The sequence below is a fragment of the Schistocerca cancellata genome, chromosome 1 (genome assembly GCF_023864275.1).
Source record: "Schistocerca cancellata isolate TAMUIC-IGC-003103 chromosome 1, iqSchCanc2.1, whole genome shotgun sequence".
In the NCBI taxonomy this organism is placed as follows: domain Eukaryota; kingdom Metazoa; phylum Arthropoda; class Insecta; order Orthoptera; family Acrididae; genus Schistocerca; species Schistocerca cancellata.
In genome coordinates this window covers 1084813935-1084832822 of record NC_064626.1, presented here as the reverse complement: position 1 = coordinate 1084832822, position 18888 = coordinate 1084813935, and the positions used below count along the sequence as shown (strand labels likewise).

Sequence of the window (18888 nt, the reverse complement as noted above, 5' to 3'; positions counted from 1 at the left end):
TAGACCCACACATTTTGACACATTTGCAGTGAACATTTCCCAGAGGCCATGCAGGACGTCGTCAAGGAATTGTAAGTACGCGCCACTTGTAAGATGCAGTGGAAGAAGGTATTGCCCAATGACACGGTCATCCAGAAACTCTGCCCAGATGTGCAGGCCATACCGTTCCTGAAACCAGAGGGGGGGGAGGGGAAATCAGGAGGGGGCGAAGTTTGCTGCATGTGGGTTTTTTATCAGCCCACACATGACTGTTGTAGAAATCGAGGATACTTTCTTAGGCGAACTTCACGCATAAAAGAGATCCGCCGAGATAAGTCGGTGCAAGAACCACCTGCAGAAGTGGGCTCGTGATGTAAAAACCTACAGCTGCATTGCCAGTGCAGGTGTAGCTGCTACTCTTGCAGAACACGCTATACACATTCAGTCTACCAGCTGTGTTTCTGGTTTTCGTTGATAAGGGTTGGTATCATCCTGTATCCACTTGTACTACTGTCGTGGATCGTTGTTTCGTGTCTACCTTCACATATATATCGGCGTTCATGGACTTCGAAGATCATACGCGACTTTACAATGTTCCTCCATAGATGGCGATCTTATGCACATTGGATCCAGATCCAGTTGTCACGGACACCCAGCTGCTGAAGACCTTCCCACCATCTCTTTGGTCGTCCGGTTGGACGAGTTCCATTAGGTTTTTCCGTAAGCACAGTCTTGGCCTGGAACTTTTCTGGCCCCCTAGCAATGTGCCCAGCCAGGCTTATTCTCTGCGCTTTCATTTTCTGCACAATGTTCGAGTGTTTCATTAGATCGTGCAGTTCCTGATCCTTTCTACGTCACCATCTGTTCTCTTCACGGTTTGGTCCAATGATCTTTCTCATAATTTTCCGTTCAAAAATCAGCAGTTTCTCTTCATGCTTAAGGTTTCTGTTCCTCATAAGTTTGATCTTAACTGACAGATTTTTGGATGCCATTATCTGCTTCAGATCAAGGTAAGTTTTAGACCCATTGACAATACGTTGACAAATTTCTTCCTTTAGGTTGTTTTGCCTTTTTAAACCAGGTTGCAAGGTGAAACTTCCTGGCAGATTAAAACTGTGTGCCCGACCGAGACTCGAACTCGGGACCTTTGCCTTTCGCGGGCAAGTGCTCTACCATCTGAGCTACCGAAGCACGACTCACGCCCGGTACTCACAGCTTTACTTCTGCCAGTATCTGGTCTCCTACCTTCCAAACTTTACAGAAGCTCTCCTGCGAATCATGCAGAACTAGCACTCCTGAAAGAAAGGATACTGCGGAGACATGGCTTAGCCACAGCCTGGGGGATCTTTCCAGAATGAGATTTTCACTCTGCAGCGGAGTGTGCGCTGATATGAAACTTCCTGGCAGATTAAAACTGTGTGCCCGACCGAGACTCGAACGCGGGACCTTTGCCTTTCGCGGGCAAGTGCTCTACCATCTGAGCTACCGAAGCACGACTCACGCCCGGTACTCAGGTTACAAGGTATTTAAAAACTTTCGCTCTCGTTATGTTTCATATTATAGCCTTTAACGTGGCATTATTAGGGGCTTCTCTGGATACATTAACATTTCAGTCATCACCATTTTAATCCTCAGTCCAATCTTACTGGATCTCTGTGCTAAGCCCTCTACGGTTCCTGCAGTCTCTTCCCCTGAATCCGCCATGGCTGCAATGTCCTCATCATATCCCAATAGCTGTGTTCTTCCATTCAGCGTCACCCCTTTGCCTTCACTTTCCATTTCTCGAATTACACTGTCCAGGACCATACTGAAAAGCAATGTTGAAATGGCATCACCTCAGCTCATACCAGTTCCAATGCTGAATTCCGTAGATAGCTTCCTCTAGTATACTACTTTGGCTTTTGTCTCTGCTGTACACACGTTCACCAGAGTAATTAACTTCCTTGGTATGCCAAGCAGCCTTTGGGAAATCTACAGATGTTACTAGGAATCGATGGCTGCATTACCAGCACATCTCCCATATTTGTTTCTTGGTAAAAATTTCTTCTACGGCTGATCATCTTGCCTGATAACGTACCTGGACCTCTCCAACAATACATTTAGCAAATGGCTTCGGCTCTTAAAGAGTTATTAACGAAAACACTTAGTGGTGGAATACCTACATAACTATAATACCGTTCCTTTTGTTGTTCTGTTTGTGAATTGGAAAAATAGTAGCTGTCTTCCACTCTTTCGGGCTCTCTTCCTTCCTCCATTTCTCGCTTACGACATTGTACACTGAGGTGAGAAAATAAATGGGATAGCGATATGAACATACGAGGGCTGTCCAGAAAGTAAGTTACGATTGATCGCGAAATGAAAATCACAGTGAAAATCAGAAATGTTTCATTTTTAACAGTTAGCTACACCTTTCAGCTACTTCTCTACGTAGTCGCCGTTCTGACTCAGATATTCGTCGTAGCGTTGTACCAACTTTCCAATACCCTCATCATAGAAGGCAGCCGCCAGTGCTTTCCGCCAATTCTCTACGCTGGCCTAAAGCTTGTTGTCTGTGCCAAAATGTTGTCTTAATAGCCAGCGGTTCGTTTGAGCAGAGATGAAACTCAGTGGAAGACAATTACGGGCTGTATTGTGGGTAACCAAACATTTCCAATTGAAACGATGCAGGAACATCTTCATTGCCCCTGCATAATGAGGCTGAGAATTATCTTGAAGAAGAAACCGCACGACAGTTATGTAATGTTGGTTGCATAGCTTCAGGGGAAAATTCTCACCAGGCCCTCGTACTTGGCGGGAGACACTATTTTCTATAACATCTTTACGCGCTCACTAAGAGCTCAGGAATGAAAAGAGCGACATAATTCTATCTAGAGTCATACTAGAGACACTGCCCAACACATCTTTGCAAAGCTTTATCGGATTTTCATAGTCGTTTCCATTTCGCGACCGATCGAAACTTACTTTCTGGACAGCCCTCGTATAATGATGGAAGTGTATGGGCGGAGCTGTCATTTGTACTCAGCTGATTCATGTGAAAAGGTTTCCAATGTGATTATTGCTGCACAGCGGGAATTAAAAGACTTTGAAAGCGGAATGGTTGTTGGAGTTAGCTGCATGGGAATTTCCACTTCTAAATCGTCAGAAAGTCAAGATTCCGAGGTAGATCGTGACGAGGATGTGCCAAAAATGTCAAGTTTCAGACAGAACCGCTCGCGTAGTGGCCGACAGTCTTCACTTAACGACCAACAGCAGCGGTGTTTTCGTAGAGTTGTCAGAGCTAATAAACAGGCAACGTTACAGGAAATAACCACAGAAGTCAGTGTGAGAGGTAGTATCCGTTAGGACAGCGGGGAGAAAGTTGGCGTTAGTGGGTTACGGCAGCAGACGACCGACTCGAGTGCCTTCGCTAACAGTACGACATCGCCTGCAGTGCCTCTCCTGGGCTCGTGACCGTATCAGTTGGACCGAAGAGGATGGGAAAATCGTGTCCTGGTCTGCTGAGCTCAGGTATCAGTTTTTAACAGCTGATGGTAGTGTTGCAGTTTGGCGCAGATCTCACGAAGCCATGGACCCAGGTCGTCAACATGGCACTGTGCAAGCTGGTGGTGGCTCTATAATGGTGGGGGCTGTGTTTACGCGGAATGGACCGAGTCCTCTGGTCCAACTGAACCGATAATTGATTGTAAATGGTTACGTTCGGCTGCTTGGAGACCATCTTCAGACGTTCATAGACTTCATGTTACTGAACGACCATGAAAAGAAACTTTAGAGGACTTTTACTCTATGTGAAATAGCGTTTCGTAGTTTTGTTATAAACCATACATGTTTCAGAAATTTATGTGTGATCTTCAACGAGAATTTTGTTTATTCTCTTTCTGAAAAATTTCTGTTATGTGTTAACCACTTGTGTAGAGTATATTAATTTTTGTCTCAAAAGTATTTACATCTGACGAAGAAAGTGGTTAATAGGTGTCAAATTTTACATTAGCTTACATTTGGTATACAGTTGAGAAATATATCACTGGGCTGAGACATTATACAGGATGTAACAGGTACCGCATATGTGCAGGTATTTTTATGTGTGGTACCTTAGCAACCACACACATCAATGCACTGGTTGTTGTTTCTCTATGTCAAACAGTCTTCACACAGATACATCACAAAGTTTACGACTTGATGGCTTCTGCATGGTCGTAATTGCACCAGTAAGTGGACTTCGCGTGTCAGTATAGACTAACCATGTGGCGTTCACATCCAAACTTCAGCATCTGACCTACTGCCCAGGGGGAACTAACCCTTAATGGTTTGCTTTTGCCACATATACTTGGAGGTACCTCTTAACCCATAACTGCAGTGGCTATAATTGCAGTAGCTATAATTATTAGTCTGCAACTGACGTAGATCCTGATCTAATGTTGTTCAGTACACTGTCCTCAGTCACCAGCAGATATCTGCACTTAAACCTCACACGAAGCTTTTAGTTGTAATATGCCAGTAGTTTCGTATCTACCATACATTCTAGAGCTTGTCATCTGCAAACAATGAAACTTTTTCTAGTTTTCTGTTTATTATGTGCTGAAATCTCTCTAATTTATAACAAAGCTATCTAACGTATCTTCCATAATGTGGGGTGCCTCTCGAGGTTTCTATGTTTCTGTTTGATAGTGAGCACACAAGTAGTGTGCGGTGTTCACTCAATCGACCACACAGGAATGGTGGACTTCATACCAACCAAACAGATGGAAGAAAGTGCTGCCCAGCAGCCTGCAAATAGGACGTTGTCCATTAACGCACGGTTTGCTTCACTGGCAGGAGTGTCCATCACTCTGTGAAGATTGTAGGGGTCCACTTTTGCTTCAACATAGTTTAGTTGAAATAGTGGAACTGCTAGCGGTTTGGCTGGATATCACCCCTCCACCCCCACTGACGCTGACGCAAGGGTACCATAGATTTTATAATTCTGTTAACTGCTGTACCACATCCCTAAGCTGCTGCGAAGGCGAGGTGAGCGTACCCTGAATGGATAACTTGCCCTGGCACTTAAGCATTTTTATTAATCGATTTTCAGTGTCATTGTTCAGTGTATCAAGAAGGTGGATTTTTATAATTGATAGGTTGACTTTTGCATTATAAGGAACTCCGCCTTTGGATGAAGCCTTCCTCCTCCTCTCCACGACAATAGCATGCTGACACTTTGTAACAGCGCTGATGCTCGTATTGTTGAGTGTTCATCATCCAACGTCGTCGTCATTATCGTCCTCATAACCATCATGAATAGATGTTCCTACCCTTTGGTTTGTCTCCACGATTCTGTGAACATAGCCTGAATAAATCACAAAGAACAAGAAGAAGAAAACACTGATATTGCTTCTCAGAGTACAAACGTGCTTTGCACTGCGAAGTAGTTAAAGACGAGATGTATAATGTCGATGGTAATAACTGAAAGTGCGGGAGTTATTGCCACACATCTCCCAGTCATGCAAAGAAAGGTGGACGTCAAATTGCGAGAGGTCAGTATGACTATAGAGCCAAAAGTGGTGCTCCCAACAACATGACGCAGTCGAAGGAACGGGAAGAAACAGTGTTTTTCAATCAGCGAGCAGCCACAGTGCTCTGTGGTGGTTGTATTCAAGAACATGTCACAAAGACAACATTTGGATGACTTCGCAATGGGAAGACTAGAAGGTAAAGTGGCAGGTCGAAGTGTGAGGACTGTAGCCCATGAGTGTGGTACTGCTCAGAGCATTGTTTGACGTGCTTGGCGAGCTGCCCAGAGGAGAGGAGGTCGTCGATAATGATCAAGTACAGCTACAGATGGTCGGTACATTGTACAACAGGGACGAAGCGTCCCACGTCAGACACTGGGTGAAGTTGAAACCACATTTTAACAGATCTGCAAGGGATGGAATCTCACGCTCCACAGTGGCACAGCAATTGCAATGGGGTGGTCTCTCGCCTGACGACCAGAGCGCTGTGCTCTATTGTCACATGCAAATCAGTGGCACTGCCATGTTGCCAGAGTATAATCGAGGCCAACGTAGAATGAGGCCAATTGCCCTTCTCGGATTAGAGCATATTCAGTCTCGGTAGTGATTCTGGAAGTATCCTCGACGGCGAATGGTGAGACCATGTAGTGCTCCCAGGAACATGATCGCTTTGGTGGTCCAGGTGTTAAGGTGTGCATAATGCTGCATGGGCGTACTGATCTCCAAATATTAGAACACTGTATAGCCGCTGGTTAATGCTATTGTGACACTGTATTTGTTCCCCTTGTGCGTTTTTTCAGGAATGCATTTCGTTCTGGTTTCATTTCTATTGATAAGCATGGCATTCGGTGCTGTCTTCATTTCTGTTGATAAGTACGTGCGACGTCACCTAACAGTGCAGGAGCTCTCTGGACGGGATGATATTCGGCGAATGGACTGGGCTGCCTGCTGCCCGACTTAAATCCCATCGAGCAGGTGTGGGATGCATTGTTGAAAACGCACTGCAGCACGTCGACATGTACCAACGACCATCCAGCAGCTATCAACCGTGATGGTGGAGGAATGGAAAGCCCTAGCACAAGAACTCATTACCAACTTTGTGACCATCATCAATGCTCATTGGAGATAATGAATGTCCCTCAATGGTGATCACACACCCTATTAATAACGACCTTTCGACTCTTCTAGTGTCAAGGAGGCAATTATAACTCGCGCTGGTTTCGTTGTTATTATTGCTTACGAATAAAAGTGTCATTTCTATTCTTTCAGTTACTATACGTCCGCCCCCAGTAGCTGAGTGGTCAGCTCAACAGAATGTCAATCGTAAGGGCTTGGTTTCTATTCCCGACTGGGTCAGAGATTTTCTTCGCTCAGGGACTGGGTGTTGTGTTGTCCTAATCATCACCATTTGGTCCCCATCGACGCGCAGGTCGCCGAAGTGTCATCAGATCGAAAGACTTGCACTCGGCGAACGGTCTCCCCTACGGGAGGCCCTAGTCACACGTCATTTACATTTAGTTGCTATACAATTGCAGATATTTCTGTGTATAGTCCACGTTTCACTGAGCTATGTTACTTAGCAGTGACACATCATGCGAAAATTACTTTTGTCCTTCAGTTTTGCACACCAGTGTAGTTGTGAAAATAGGGTTCTAGAGCAGAACGGGGATGTTGCAGGAGGCGAGGGCAGCTGGCGCCGCTTCCTGACGCTGCCCAACATCCTGAGGGAGTTCAACCCGCGGCTGGTGGGTTTCTCGCTGCACGACGCGCTCTCGCACCAGCGGGCGTCGCAGTTCAACGTGGCCGAGGCCGGCGCCATGAGCCGCGACGTGCCCTTCCAGGCCAGGCTGCTCGTCCGGCGCATGCGCGCGCACCCTGCCGTCGACTTCGACAGGCACTGGAAGGCGCGTACACTGCCCCACTCCACAAGCGTCTGTGACTACACAAGTCGCGTAGCTTTATTAGTATACATTAAACGTAGTCTGAGTGATGAACGTACCCCCCTTATTTGACTCCACAAATACTTGGCAAGTTACTTGATATCCTTTATCAAAACTAGTTAAAACATCAAGCTTTAGACGATTACGACCGTATTCGTCAGGAGCGGTTACTCCTGACGAAATTGATGGTGGTAATGGTCGAAAGCTTGAGATTTTACCCAGAACTAAATGGAAATAAGTCCAAGAAAATTTTATATGGTAGTGCCGATGCGGAAAACTTAGTTCTTATAGATGACGTAGACCATATGTTCTGCACAGATTTTTATTTTTATTTTCTTTAATCGAAGTATTCTGTTGCTCACAAATCGCAATATCTTTTAAACTTTCACGCTAATTAAGGTCATAGAAGTAAGGTCTTTTCCGAATATATTTCTGACCAAAAAGTGATTCTGGTAACATGAGTCGGAGGTCTTTCTTAATCCTGCGCTTTGAGCTCTTGTAGTGATATTTGTCTAGAAACTTCCAGCCCGTAACACATATTATTTAGAAGTCAAATACCAATTTTACTAGATTTAGTTTTGAAAACGCTTCAACGTAAAGGAATATTTTCGTAAAAATTGCATTCCCTGAATGAGATTTTCACTCGGCACTGAAAGGCAAAAGTCCCGAGTTCGAGTCTCGGTCCTGCACACAGTTTTAATCTGCCAGGAAATTTCATTGCATTCCGTATTTAACTCTATTACAGATTGAATGTCCAAAAAGCAATGAAACACGCACATCTTTTGTTTATAACTGAGAAGCCAAATACAAATTTTCTGAAATTTAGTTTAAAAATGGTTTTGTAATAAAATATTTGCATAAAAACTTCCGTCTTCTATTTAACCCCCTTAATGGTCGAATTTCCAAAACCAATGAAATATGCAGTTTTTGTATTTCTAACCGAGAAGCTGAAAACAAACTTTCTTATACTTACTTAAAAAATGCTTTCTTCTTCTTCTTCTTCTTCTTCTTCTTCTTCTTCTTCTGCTTTTACGGCCTCATTGGACCACTTCAGTCAATCATTTCTGGTCCTCTTCTTTGGTATTTTCCCCTTTCCGAGTGGCCCAGTATCTCTTCATTCGTTCCGATGCTTTTCGTCGTTCCTCATCTGTAAATACCCTTTTCATTGTATGTCGTTTGTCAATTTTTGGTTTAAATCTTATTTCTGTGTCCCTCAACTTCTTTAAATTTGTTGTTTTGTTCTGCAAATCATCCAGAGTTATTTCCAGTTCTTCCATATCCTCTCTTATTTCCTTAAGCCATCCTCCTTGTTGTTTCAAATTCTAGAGTTTCTCAATAATTTTCCTTGATAATCTGGTTTCTGGTGTCCTCAGAATGTGACCACAAAAAGAGATCCTTTTCTTTCGTATAGTATCGGTGATGGGCTCCAGTTCTCTGTATACCACTTCATTTGGAACTATCCGCCATTGCCCAGCTTTTTGATATTTCTTATTTATGCATGTTCTAGCAATTCTTCTCTCTACTTTTAAAATTTTGTCAATTCTGTTTTTCTGGGTGACTTTAAAAAGAGTTTCACTTCCGTATGTAACCTCTGGTTGAACCACCGTCTTGTAATGTTTTAATTTTGTTTTTAATTGATAGACATTTTTTATTGTACGTATACCATGTTAGTTTTTGAGCTTTTATCATTTTATTAGTTCTTGCTCGCCATGCAGGTTTCTCGTCCAATTTATGTGTTATAATTTCACCCAGGTATTTAAATTGTTTCACTATTTTAATTTCCCTATTGTTCACTGTGATGTGATCTATTACAAGTGGATCCGTTACCATTATTTCAGTCTTTTCAAATGATATCTGGAGTCCTAATTTTTGTGCTATATTTTGTAAGCATGTTATTTGTTTCGTGGCTTCCTGAATATTATTAGCTAGTAATGCTAGGTCATCAGCAAATCCCAAGCAATTTAGGTTTATTTTATCTTTCTTAGTTCCAATTTTAATATTCATAGGATTTTCCTTGTACCATTCTCTCATTACATATTCAAGAGCACAATTGAATAGCAATGGTGATAAACAATCTCCCTGTCTCAACCCTGTTTTAATCGTAAATGGTTCAGATATTTCTCCTCTAAATTTTACTTTGGATTTGGTGTTTGTTAAGGTTAACTGTATCATTTTTATTAATTTAGGATGAAGTCCAAAATTCCTTAATATTTTCATCATTGAAGATCTATGGATGCAATCATACGCCTTTTTGAAATCTACAAAGGTTATGACTAGTTGTTTTTGCCTTCTTTTGTAGATATCCATAACTAACTTCAAGGTGATTATCTGTTCTGGGCAGCTTCTCCAGGATCTAAATCCTCCTTGATATTCTCCCAGTTCCAGTTCTAGTTGATGTTTACAGCGGTTGTATAGTATTCTTGCCATGATCTTATACGCGCAGTCCAAAAGGGAAATTCTTCTATAGTTGTCTGGATTTGATTTTTCTCCTTTCTTATGTAATTGATGTATTATAGCAGTAGTCCAGTTTTCTGGTAATTTCTCTTCATTCCAGATTTTTACTATGCATTGGTGTAATGCTATATTTACTGGTTCTGCTGCATATTTCCAAAGTTCAGCAAACGTTTGATCTTCTCCACTTGCTTTGTAGTTTTTGAGTTCTTTCAAGGCTCTGTAGACCTCATTAATTGTAGGTGGATTTATATTTTCTGCTGGTGTTTTAATTGGGGTTTCTGTGTTTATCTGAAGAAGTTCTGGGGGATCTTCACAATTTAGTAACTTGTTAAATGTTTCTGCTAGAATTTCTGTATTTTTACTATTGCTATGGGCTAAAGAAATATTTGTCTAAAAATTTTCGTCATCTAATTCACTAACTTAGAGGTTGAATTTCCGAAAAAAAATGAAACAAGTATTTATTTTAATTTCTAACCGAGAAGTCAAATAAAGATTTTCACCTTTATTAGTACTTTAATAATGATTCATTAAAAATAATTTCATCTACTATTTTAGTCTCTTAGTGTTTCAATTTCCAAAAATGTTGAAGCATAGATTAAAGCAATACATATTCTCAGACAGACTTTCATCCCCTACTTCACTCCCTTAGGATTTTAATTTCGATCATGCCCTTATTAAACGATGCCTACAGTATGAGATTAACAGCCTCTACAAATTCCAGGTTTCTATCCTTAAGGTTTGGGCTTGTCGAGGCATTTCCTTGTATATGTGTCGTCAGTTAGCAGCTGTGCACAACGTATTATGTTTTGGGCTAACTCCGTGTGCTCTAAAACGCCCCTTTTCGTCCACCCTCGGAGTTTCCGTGGCATCGCATGAAGTCACATCCCAACTCGCGGCCAGAATTCATACCCTATTAGCGATGTGCGGCTCGCGCTTCAAACTACGTGATGTACTGCCCAGCTGGTTTGATTGGAAGCAATATGACGGAGCCGGGTTAATTCCTTGCACTATGTACTATCAGTGTAAATAAGACTTGCCAGTCTTTGTCCCTCTGCCGCAAAGTTAAAGTAGTCAGTACTCCTACAGCACTAAACAGCACCTTGTACCAGTCCCACTACTTCGAAAATATTCTGAGATCCGACCACTGGGTTGGAAAACGAGTACCGCAAATATTCAGAATACCGTGTGATTTCTTTTATCCGCCCTACGAGATGTTTAAACAACGGGAATGCATCCGGGTGACGTCTTCGACAACTGACGATACATCGACAGGTGAACATCCTATCATTTTCAGAGAACAAATGAAACTAGTGAACGCTGTGCAAAGAAATTTAAATCCTCGGCAGGAGAATCTATGGCAATCAACAGTGTGGTATTTGCGGAAAGAAAACGCCGCTCAGTAAACAATTAGCGTCACCACACGACCAACCATGAAGAAGGTCAGAAGTTGTAGTGAGTATTAATCACCAAAGAGTGCGCAGTCAGCATTATATTCGACCTTTTTTTTTTTTTTTTTCAACAGGGAGAGAGTAGGATTTCAAACAGAAGTTAATCAAAAATCTCAGTTTCTATTCATAACTCTATCCTAAATATGCCTCAAAAGGCCCAATGGTACCGACCGACCTCTGTGTCATCCTTAGCCGATACGCATACTGAGTATGGATTTACATCTACATCTACATGCATACTCCGCAATCCACCATACGGTACGTGGCGGAGGCTACCTCGTACCACAACTAGCATCTTCTCTCCCTGTTCCACTCCCAAACAGAACGAGGGGAAAATGACTGCCTGTATGCCTCTGTACAAGCCCTAATCTCTCTTATCTTATCTTTGTGGTCTTTCCGTGAAATGTAAGTTGGCGGCAATAAAATTGTACTGCAGTCAGGTTCAAATGCTGGTTCTCTAAATTTCCTCAGTAGCGATTCACGAAAAGAACGCCTCCTTTCCTCTAGAGACTCCCACCCGAGTTCCTGAAGCATTTCCGTAACACTCGCGTGATGATAAAACCTACCAGTAACAATTCTAGCAGCCCGCCTCTGAATTGCTTCTATGTCCTCCCTCAATCCGACCTGATAGGGATCCCAAACGCTCGAGCAGTACTCAAAAATAGGACGTATTAGTGTTTTATAAGCAGTCTCCTTTACAGGTGAACCACATCTTTCCAAAATTCTACCAATGAACCGAAGATGACAATCCGCCTTCCCCACAACTGCCCTTACATGCTTGTCCCACTTCATATCGCTCTACAATGTTACGCCCAAATATTTAATCGACATGACTGTGTCAAGCGCTACACTACTACTGGAGTATTCAAACATTACAGGATTCTTTTCCCTAATCATCTGCATATATTTACATTTATCTATATCCAGAGTTAGCTGCCATTCTTTACACCAATCACAAATCTTGTATCCTCCTACAGTCACTGAACGACGACACCATCCCGTACACCACAGCATCATCGGCAAACAGCATTGCTATCCACCCTATCCAAAAAATCATTTATGTAGATGGAAAACAACAGCGGACCTAACACACTTCCCTGAGGCACTCCAGATGATACCCTCACCTCCGATGAACACTCGCCATCGAGGACAACGTACTGGGTTCTACTACTTAAGGAGTCTTCGAGCCACTCACATACTTGGGAACCAATCACATATGCTCTACCTTAGTTAGGAGTCTGCAGTGGAGCACCGAGTCAAACGCTTTCCGGAAGTCAAGGAATATGGCATCCGTCTGATACCCTTCATCCATGGTTCGCAAGATATAATATGAAAAAAGGGCGAGTTGCGTTTCGCAGGAGCGATGCTTTCTAAAGCCATGCTGATGCATGGACAGCAACTTCTCTGTCTCAAGGAAACTCATTGTATTCGAACTGAGAATATGTTCGAGAATCCTGCAACAAACTGATGTTAAGGATATTGGTCTGTAATTTTGAGGATCCGTCCTTCTACCCTTCATTTAGAGGGGCACACCGCTCTCCCGACTGCTATTTCTCAATCAAGTAGCTCGTCAATTGGCCTCAGAAGGGTTGAGTACATCCCGCTTGCCAAAAGCGCTCGGCAGACCCGTAAGGTCATCCACCCAAGTGGTATCCAAATCCGAAAGAACTTCGATGATCTGACAGGAACATGTGTTATCACCCTGGCAAGCCCAGTGGCCTCTATCTATAACGCCACTTGCTAATTTAATCTCGAATCATTCCTTAATCAGTCCATCTTAATAGATGGAAGTGAACGTCAGAAGCTCATATTACATAGGATGAGCAATTAGGCACTGTTATGCAATAGCAGATTTTATCTGCTGCTGTACATGTGCGTGTCGCTTATGCTCTGACACAGTCCTGATGGTCTAACTAATGAGTGACACGCCACAACCACATAGGCCACGGTAAACACACACCTTACTCAAACCAGCATCTTCCTTTACGGACCATAAAGGGGCCCTGATCTGAGATGGCTGTCGTATTATGCGGCAAAATGGAATATAGTCTGTTTTCTGACCACCAGGCTGCATCACTGTAAGTTGTCTGAACATTCACAATACGTTTCCAGATTACTTTCTAGTCTCTCCCACAAGTAACTGCCTCCATAAAGAAAGTAGAATAACAAACATAAGCCAAACGGAGAAGGACATGAAATGGAGTACCACACTTAAAATTCACATTGGAACAAAAGCGCAATTTATTATTTCCTAATAAATTTCGTCCAGCTGGCGTCGCTAAACTCCATGTTAATCATTTTGTGCCATGATGTGCGATCTCTCATGCAGAGTACTTGTACGTCCGTTAGAGAGCAACACTCGCCTTAAAAACTGTAAATGACTAATTCTAGGTCGGTTCCCACAGTCCTGTCACATTTATGTGACCACCTGTCAAAAGCCAGAATAACCACGTTTTGGAGCCCAGGGGTGCGGAAAGAGAGATAATGACGTTCTGAGCGGTACTGACAGGTATGTGGAGCCTTGCCGACTCAAGCGCCGCGACCAGCTGTTCTAGTTTACTCGGTTGAGGAACGATGTCGCGAGCCTGCCCGATAGAAGAGGTCCCATAGGTTCTCGATTGTGTTTAAATTATGGGAGTTTGGTGTCCAGGGGAGTACGGTAAACTCTTTCTGGTGCTCTTAGAACTGCACACGTACACTGCGGGCTGTGTGACACTTTCAATTGTCCTGCTAGTAAGGGCTATCGTGCCGAGAAGAAAACAAAATATATGTAGGAGTGGAAAAGGTCCTCAAAGCTACGTGCATACTTGTCTTGATCTACTGTGCTTTCAAGTAAGGTGAGATCACCAGGGGAATGCCAATAAAATATTACTGACCAACGCTCCCACCTCTGGCATCGAGCCTTCCGACGATGTTGTTGTGGTCTTAAGTCCTGAGATTGGTTTAATGCAGCTCTCCATGCTACTCTATCCTGTGCAAGCTTCTTCATCTCCCAGTACCTACTGCAACCTACATCCTTCTGAATCTGCTTGGTGTATTTATCTCTTGGTCTCCCTCTACCATTTTTACCCTCCACGCTGCCCTCCAATATTAAATTGGAGGGCAGCGTGGAGGGTAAAAATGGGGCCTTGATGCCTCAGAACATATCCTACCAACCGATCCCTTCTCCTAGTCAAGTTGTGCCACAAACTCCTCTTCTCCCCAATCCTATTCAATGCCTCCTCATTAGTTACGTGATCTACCCATCTAATCTTCAGCATTCTTCGGTAGCACCACATTTCGAAAGCGTCTATTCTCTTCTTGTCTAAACTATTTATCGTCCACGTTTAACTTCTATACATGGCTACACTCCATACAAATAGTTTCAGAAACGACGTCCTGACACTTGAATCTATACTCGATGTTAACAAATTTCTCTTCTTCAGAAACGCTTTCCTTGCCAATGCCAGTCTGCATTTTATGTCCTCTCTACTTGGACCATTATCAGTTATTTTGCTCCCCAAATAGCTAAACTCCTTTACTACTTTAAGTGTCTTATTTCCTAATCTAATTCCTTCAGCATCACCCAACTTAATTCCACTACATTCCATTATTCTCGTTTTGCTTTTGTTGATGTTTATCTTATGTCCTCCTTTCAAGACACTATCCATTCTGTTCAACTGCTCTTCCGAGTCCTTTGCTGTCTCTGACAGAATTACAATGTCATCGGCGAACCTCAAAGTTTTTATTTATTCTCCATGGATTTTAATACCTACTCCGAATTTTTCTTTTGTTTTCTTTACTGCTCGCTCAATATACAGATTGAATAACATCGGGGAGAGGCTACAACCCTGTCTTAAACTTCCCAACCACTGCTTCCATTTCATGTCCCTTGACTCTTATAACTGCCATCTGGTTTCTGTACAAATTGTAAATAGCCTTTCGCTCCCTGTATTTTACCTCTGCCACCTTCGGAATTTGAAAGAGGGTATTCCAGTCAACACTGTCAAAAGCTTTCTCTAAGTCTACAAATGCTAGAAACGTACGTTTGCCTTTCCTTAATCTATTTTCTAAGATAAGTCGTAGGGTCAGTATTGCCTCACGTGTTCCAACATTTCTAGGGAATCCAAACTGATCCTCCCTGTGGTCGACTTCTACTAGCTTCACCATTCGTCTGTAAAGAATTCGCGTTAGTATTTTGCAGCCGTGACTTATTAAACTGATAGTGCGGTAATTTTCATATCTGTTAACACCTGCTTTCTTTGAGATTGGAATTATTATATTTTTCTTGAAGTCTCAGGGTATTCCGCCTGTATCATACATTTTGCTCACGAGATGGTACAGTTTTGTCAAGGCTGCCTTTCCCAAGGCTATTAGTAGTTCTATTCGAACGTTGTCTTCTCCTGGGGCCTTGTTTCGGCTTAGGTCTTTCAGTGCTCTGTCGAACTCTTCACGCAGTATCGTATCTCCCATTTCATTTTCATCTACATTCTGTTCCATTTCCATAATATTGTCCTCAAGTGCATCACCCTCGTACAGACCCTCTAGATACTCCTTTCCAGCTTTCTGCTTCTCTTCTTTGCTTAGAACTGGGTTTCCATCTGAGCTCTTGATATTCATACAAGTGGTTCTCTTTTCTCCAAAAGTCTCTTTAATTTTCCTGTAGGCAGTATCTATCTTACCCCTACATCCTTACACTTGTCCTTTAGCCGTCCCTACTTAGCCATTTTGCACTTCCTGTCGATCTCATTTTTGAGACGTTTGTATTCCTTTTTGCCTGCTTCATTTACTGCATTTTTATGTTTTCTCCTTTCATCAATTAAATTCAATATTTCTTCTGTTACGCAAGGATGTCTACGATGTACATGAAACATACTCACATTTGCGAATATGGACAACCATCAGGTGCATCATGAAAACTTGTGCCAGACTGAGACTCGAACCCGGATTTCCCGCTTACGCGAGCTGTCGCATTACCATTCGGTTCTTCTCACGGCGAGAAGCAAGATGTCGTCAACCATATGTCTACAACCTGAACTCATAAACCCATTATGTGTATTCCCATACAGGGAAAATAGTTAAACTGAATGGCGCTTGTCCGGTGTCGGTGGATAAATACGATATTGCAGTGAAGAAATGGCCCTCTAAATGCAGAAACACACTAGAGCAGCGCCACAAATAGCTAACGCAAAAGTTTGCTCGGTAAATCGATACTGATTACAGGATATTTTTGCTAAATATTACAAAGACCAATTCACGTTTTAAAGAAAATCAAACTGTATATATAAATGAAAGTGCAGTTTAATACACAACTTTCAGCTTTTAGTAGAACTTAAAAAGAATGCGCGGTAAGCGGCAAACATTCAAATCCAAGTTGAAAGGTTTTCTTGTTGGAAACCCTTACTATGTTCATGGGTTCCACATAGTAGTTGAGAATTTTACCTGCTCTGTGTTATTTATCCGTATATCAAATTTTTATTTGTTAATAAATTTTCAAATAATCATTCTGTAACCTATGTACTACTGGCTCGTTCCACGACCTGGCAGCTTTGGCTTACGTGGTCCCAAAGAATCTGAGAAATAAATAAGTAAATAAGAGTAAAATGCGACGTCGTCTTTGTAGTGTTCACGGACCACCATTGGATGGAGCCATTGAGATGTGACATTGCTTTAAAATATCTCACTTGTAAGTTATTCAGTTCGGCAGATTTCAATTTAAACACCGCTTTTCTCCGTGCATAAAACTTATGAAAACAGACACAATGTACTGAAGGTGAAGAATTTCGTGATTCTGTGGAATAATTTAGACGACACCGGTTTTGTGTAATAGTAATGCTGAAATGCGTGATTCAGATTCCTAGACGCTGACAGGCTGTCAGCTATAAGTGACAGCTGCCAACATATTAACACTTACGGCCATTTTTTAAAACTGTTTCACATTAATGATACATATAAGATAGGAAGCCTACCAGCGATAAGGTAATACAGTCACGCTCATAAATTAAGGATAATTGCAGAATGTGGTGCCACACAACGTGGCACTACACAAAACTGGCGCTAATATCATAGGCACATAGGGAACACACACGACACAGATCTGTAAATCCGCGGTATTGGTGATAAGTTGAGAAAAACGTCCCGAAACACATGTGCTACAAAACTCCACTGTTTCCTGCGCCTGTACCCTCACTTCAATATACTCTGGATCAGGTGGTCGAGCAGCTGCTGGGGTATAGCCTCCCATTCTTTTACCAGTGCCTGTTGCAGCTCCTGAAGTGTCGTAGGGGTTTGAAGACGTGCAGCGATGCGTCGATCGAGAACAGTCCAGACGTGCTCTATGGTGTTTAGGTCTGGAGAGCAGGCAGGTCACTTCATTCGTCTCATATCTTCTGTTTCAAGGTATTCCTGCACGTCGGCAGCTCGGTGGGGCCATCCGTTATCATCCATCAGGAGCAAGGTGGGACCCATTGCACCCTGGTGCAAAATGACGTCCCAATACACTTGACCTGTTACATTTCCTCTGTCAAAGACATGTAGGGGTGTACGTGCACCAATCATAATCCCACCCCACACCATCAAATCACGACCTCCATACAGATCCTTTTCAAGGACATTAAGGGGTTGGTATCTGGTTCCTGGTTCACGCCAGATGAAAATCCGGCTAGAATCACTGTTCAGACTATACCTGGACTCATCCGTGAACATAACCTGGGATCACAGTTCCAATGACCATGTACTGTGTTCTTGACACCACGCTTTACGGGCTCTCCTGTGCCTAGGTGGAATTCACCTTGCCGGTCTCCAGGCGCATAAACCATGTCTGTTCAGTCGTCTGTAGACTGTGTGTCTGGAGACAACTGTTCCAGTGGCTGCGGTAAGGTCACGAGCAAGGCTACCTGCAGTACTCCGTGGTCGGCTGTGGGCACTAATGGTGAGATATCGGTCTTCTTGTGGTGTTGTTCACTGTGGACGTCCCGTACTGTAGCGCCCGGACACGTTTCCTATCTGCTGGAATCGTTGCCACAATCCTGAGATCACACTTTGTGGCACATGGAGGGCCCGTGTTACGACTTGCTGTGTTTGACCAGTCTCCAGTCGCCCTAGTATTCTACTCCTCATAACGTCATCAATATGTGTCCTTTGAGCCATTTTCAACGCACAGTTACCATTATCACGTCTGAAAACGTATGTACACTTACTCGCTGCACCGTACTGGATATGCACCAACACACCTCTGCGTATGTGGACTGCTGCCAGCGCCACCGTGTGACGACCGCAGTTCAAATGCAGCGCATGGTCATACCCCGAGGTGATTTAAACCCGCAAACCTGCCACCAGAGCGTTGTTTTACCATGTATCAGCATTATCCCTAATTTATGAGCCGCAGTGTAGTTCTTGTTTCAAAGTAGGTCCAAGGATTTATGTACAAATTCGATTTCTTCATGGCAGAGCCGGCAACTACCGTGATGAATATGAAAAACCGTTTTCCCTTCCAAAATGTGCTCGTTTTTTCATAATTAAAATTATTTTGGTTCACACTGTAATCGAGTAGCAAAACCATTGTTTTTCATCATCTTGTGTGTTAATAATCCGCCTTAGCAC

The 18888-nt window shown here is 42.9% G+C and overlaps 1 protein-coding gene across 1 annotated transcript in view; it reads left to right on the top strand.

Moving 5' to 3' along the window:
- LOC126091124 (phospholipase B1, membrane-associated-like) overlaps nt 1-18888 on the top strand; it is a 140079-nt gene that overhangs the window by 81121 nt on the left and 40070 nt on the right. The window contains exon 4 of the mRNA XM_049907037.1: nt 7143-7369. Within this exon, the coding sequence (XP_049762994.1) occupies nt 7143-7369 (227 nt within the window). The remainder of the gene's footprint in view (nt 1-7142; nt 7370-18888) is intronic.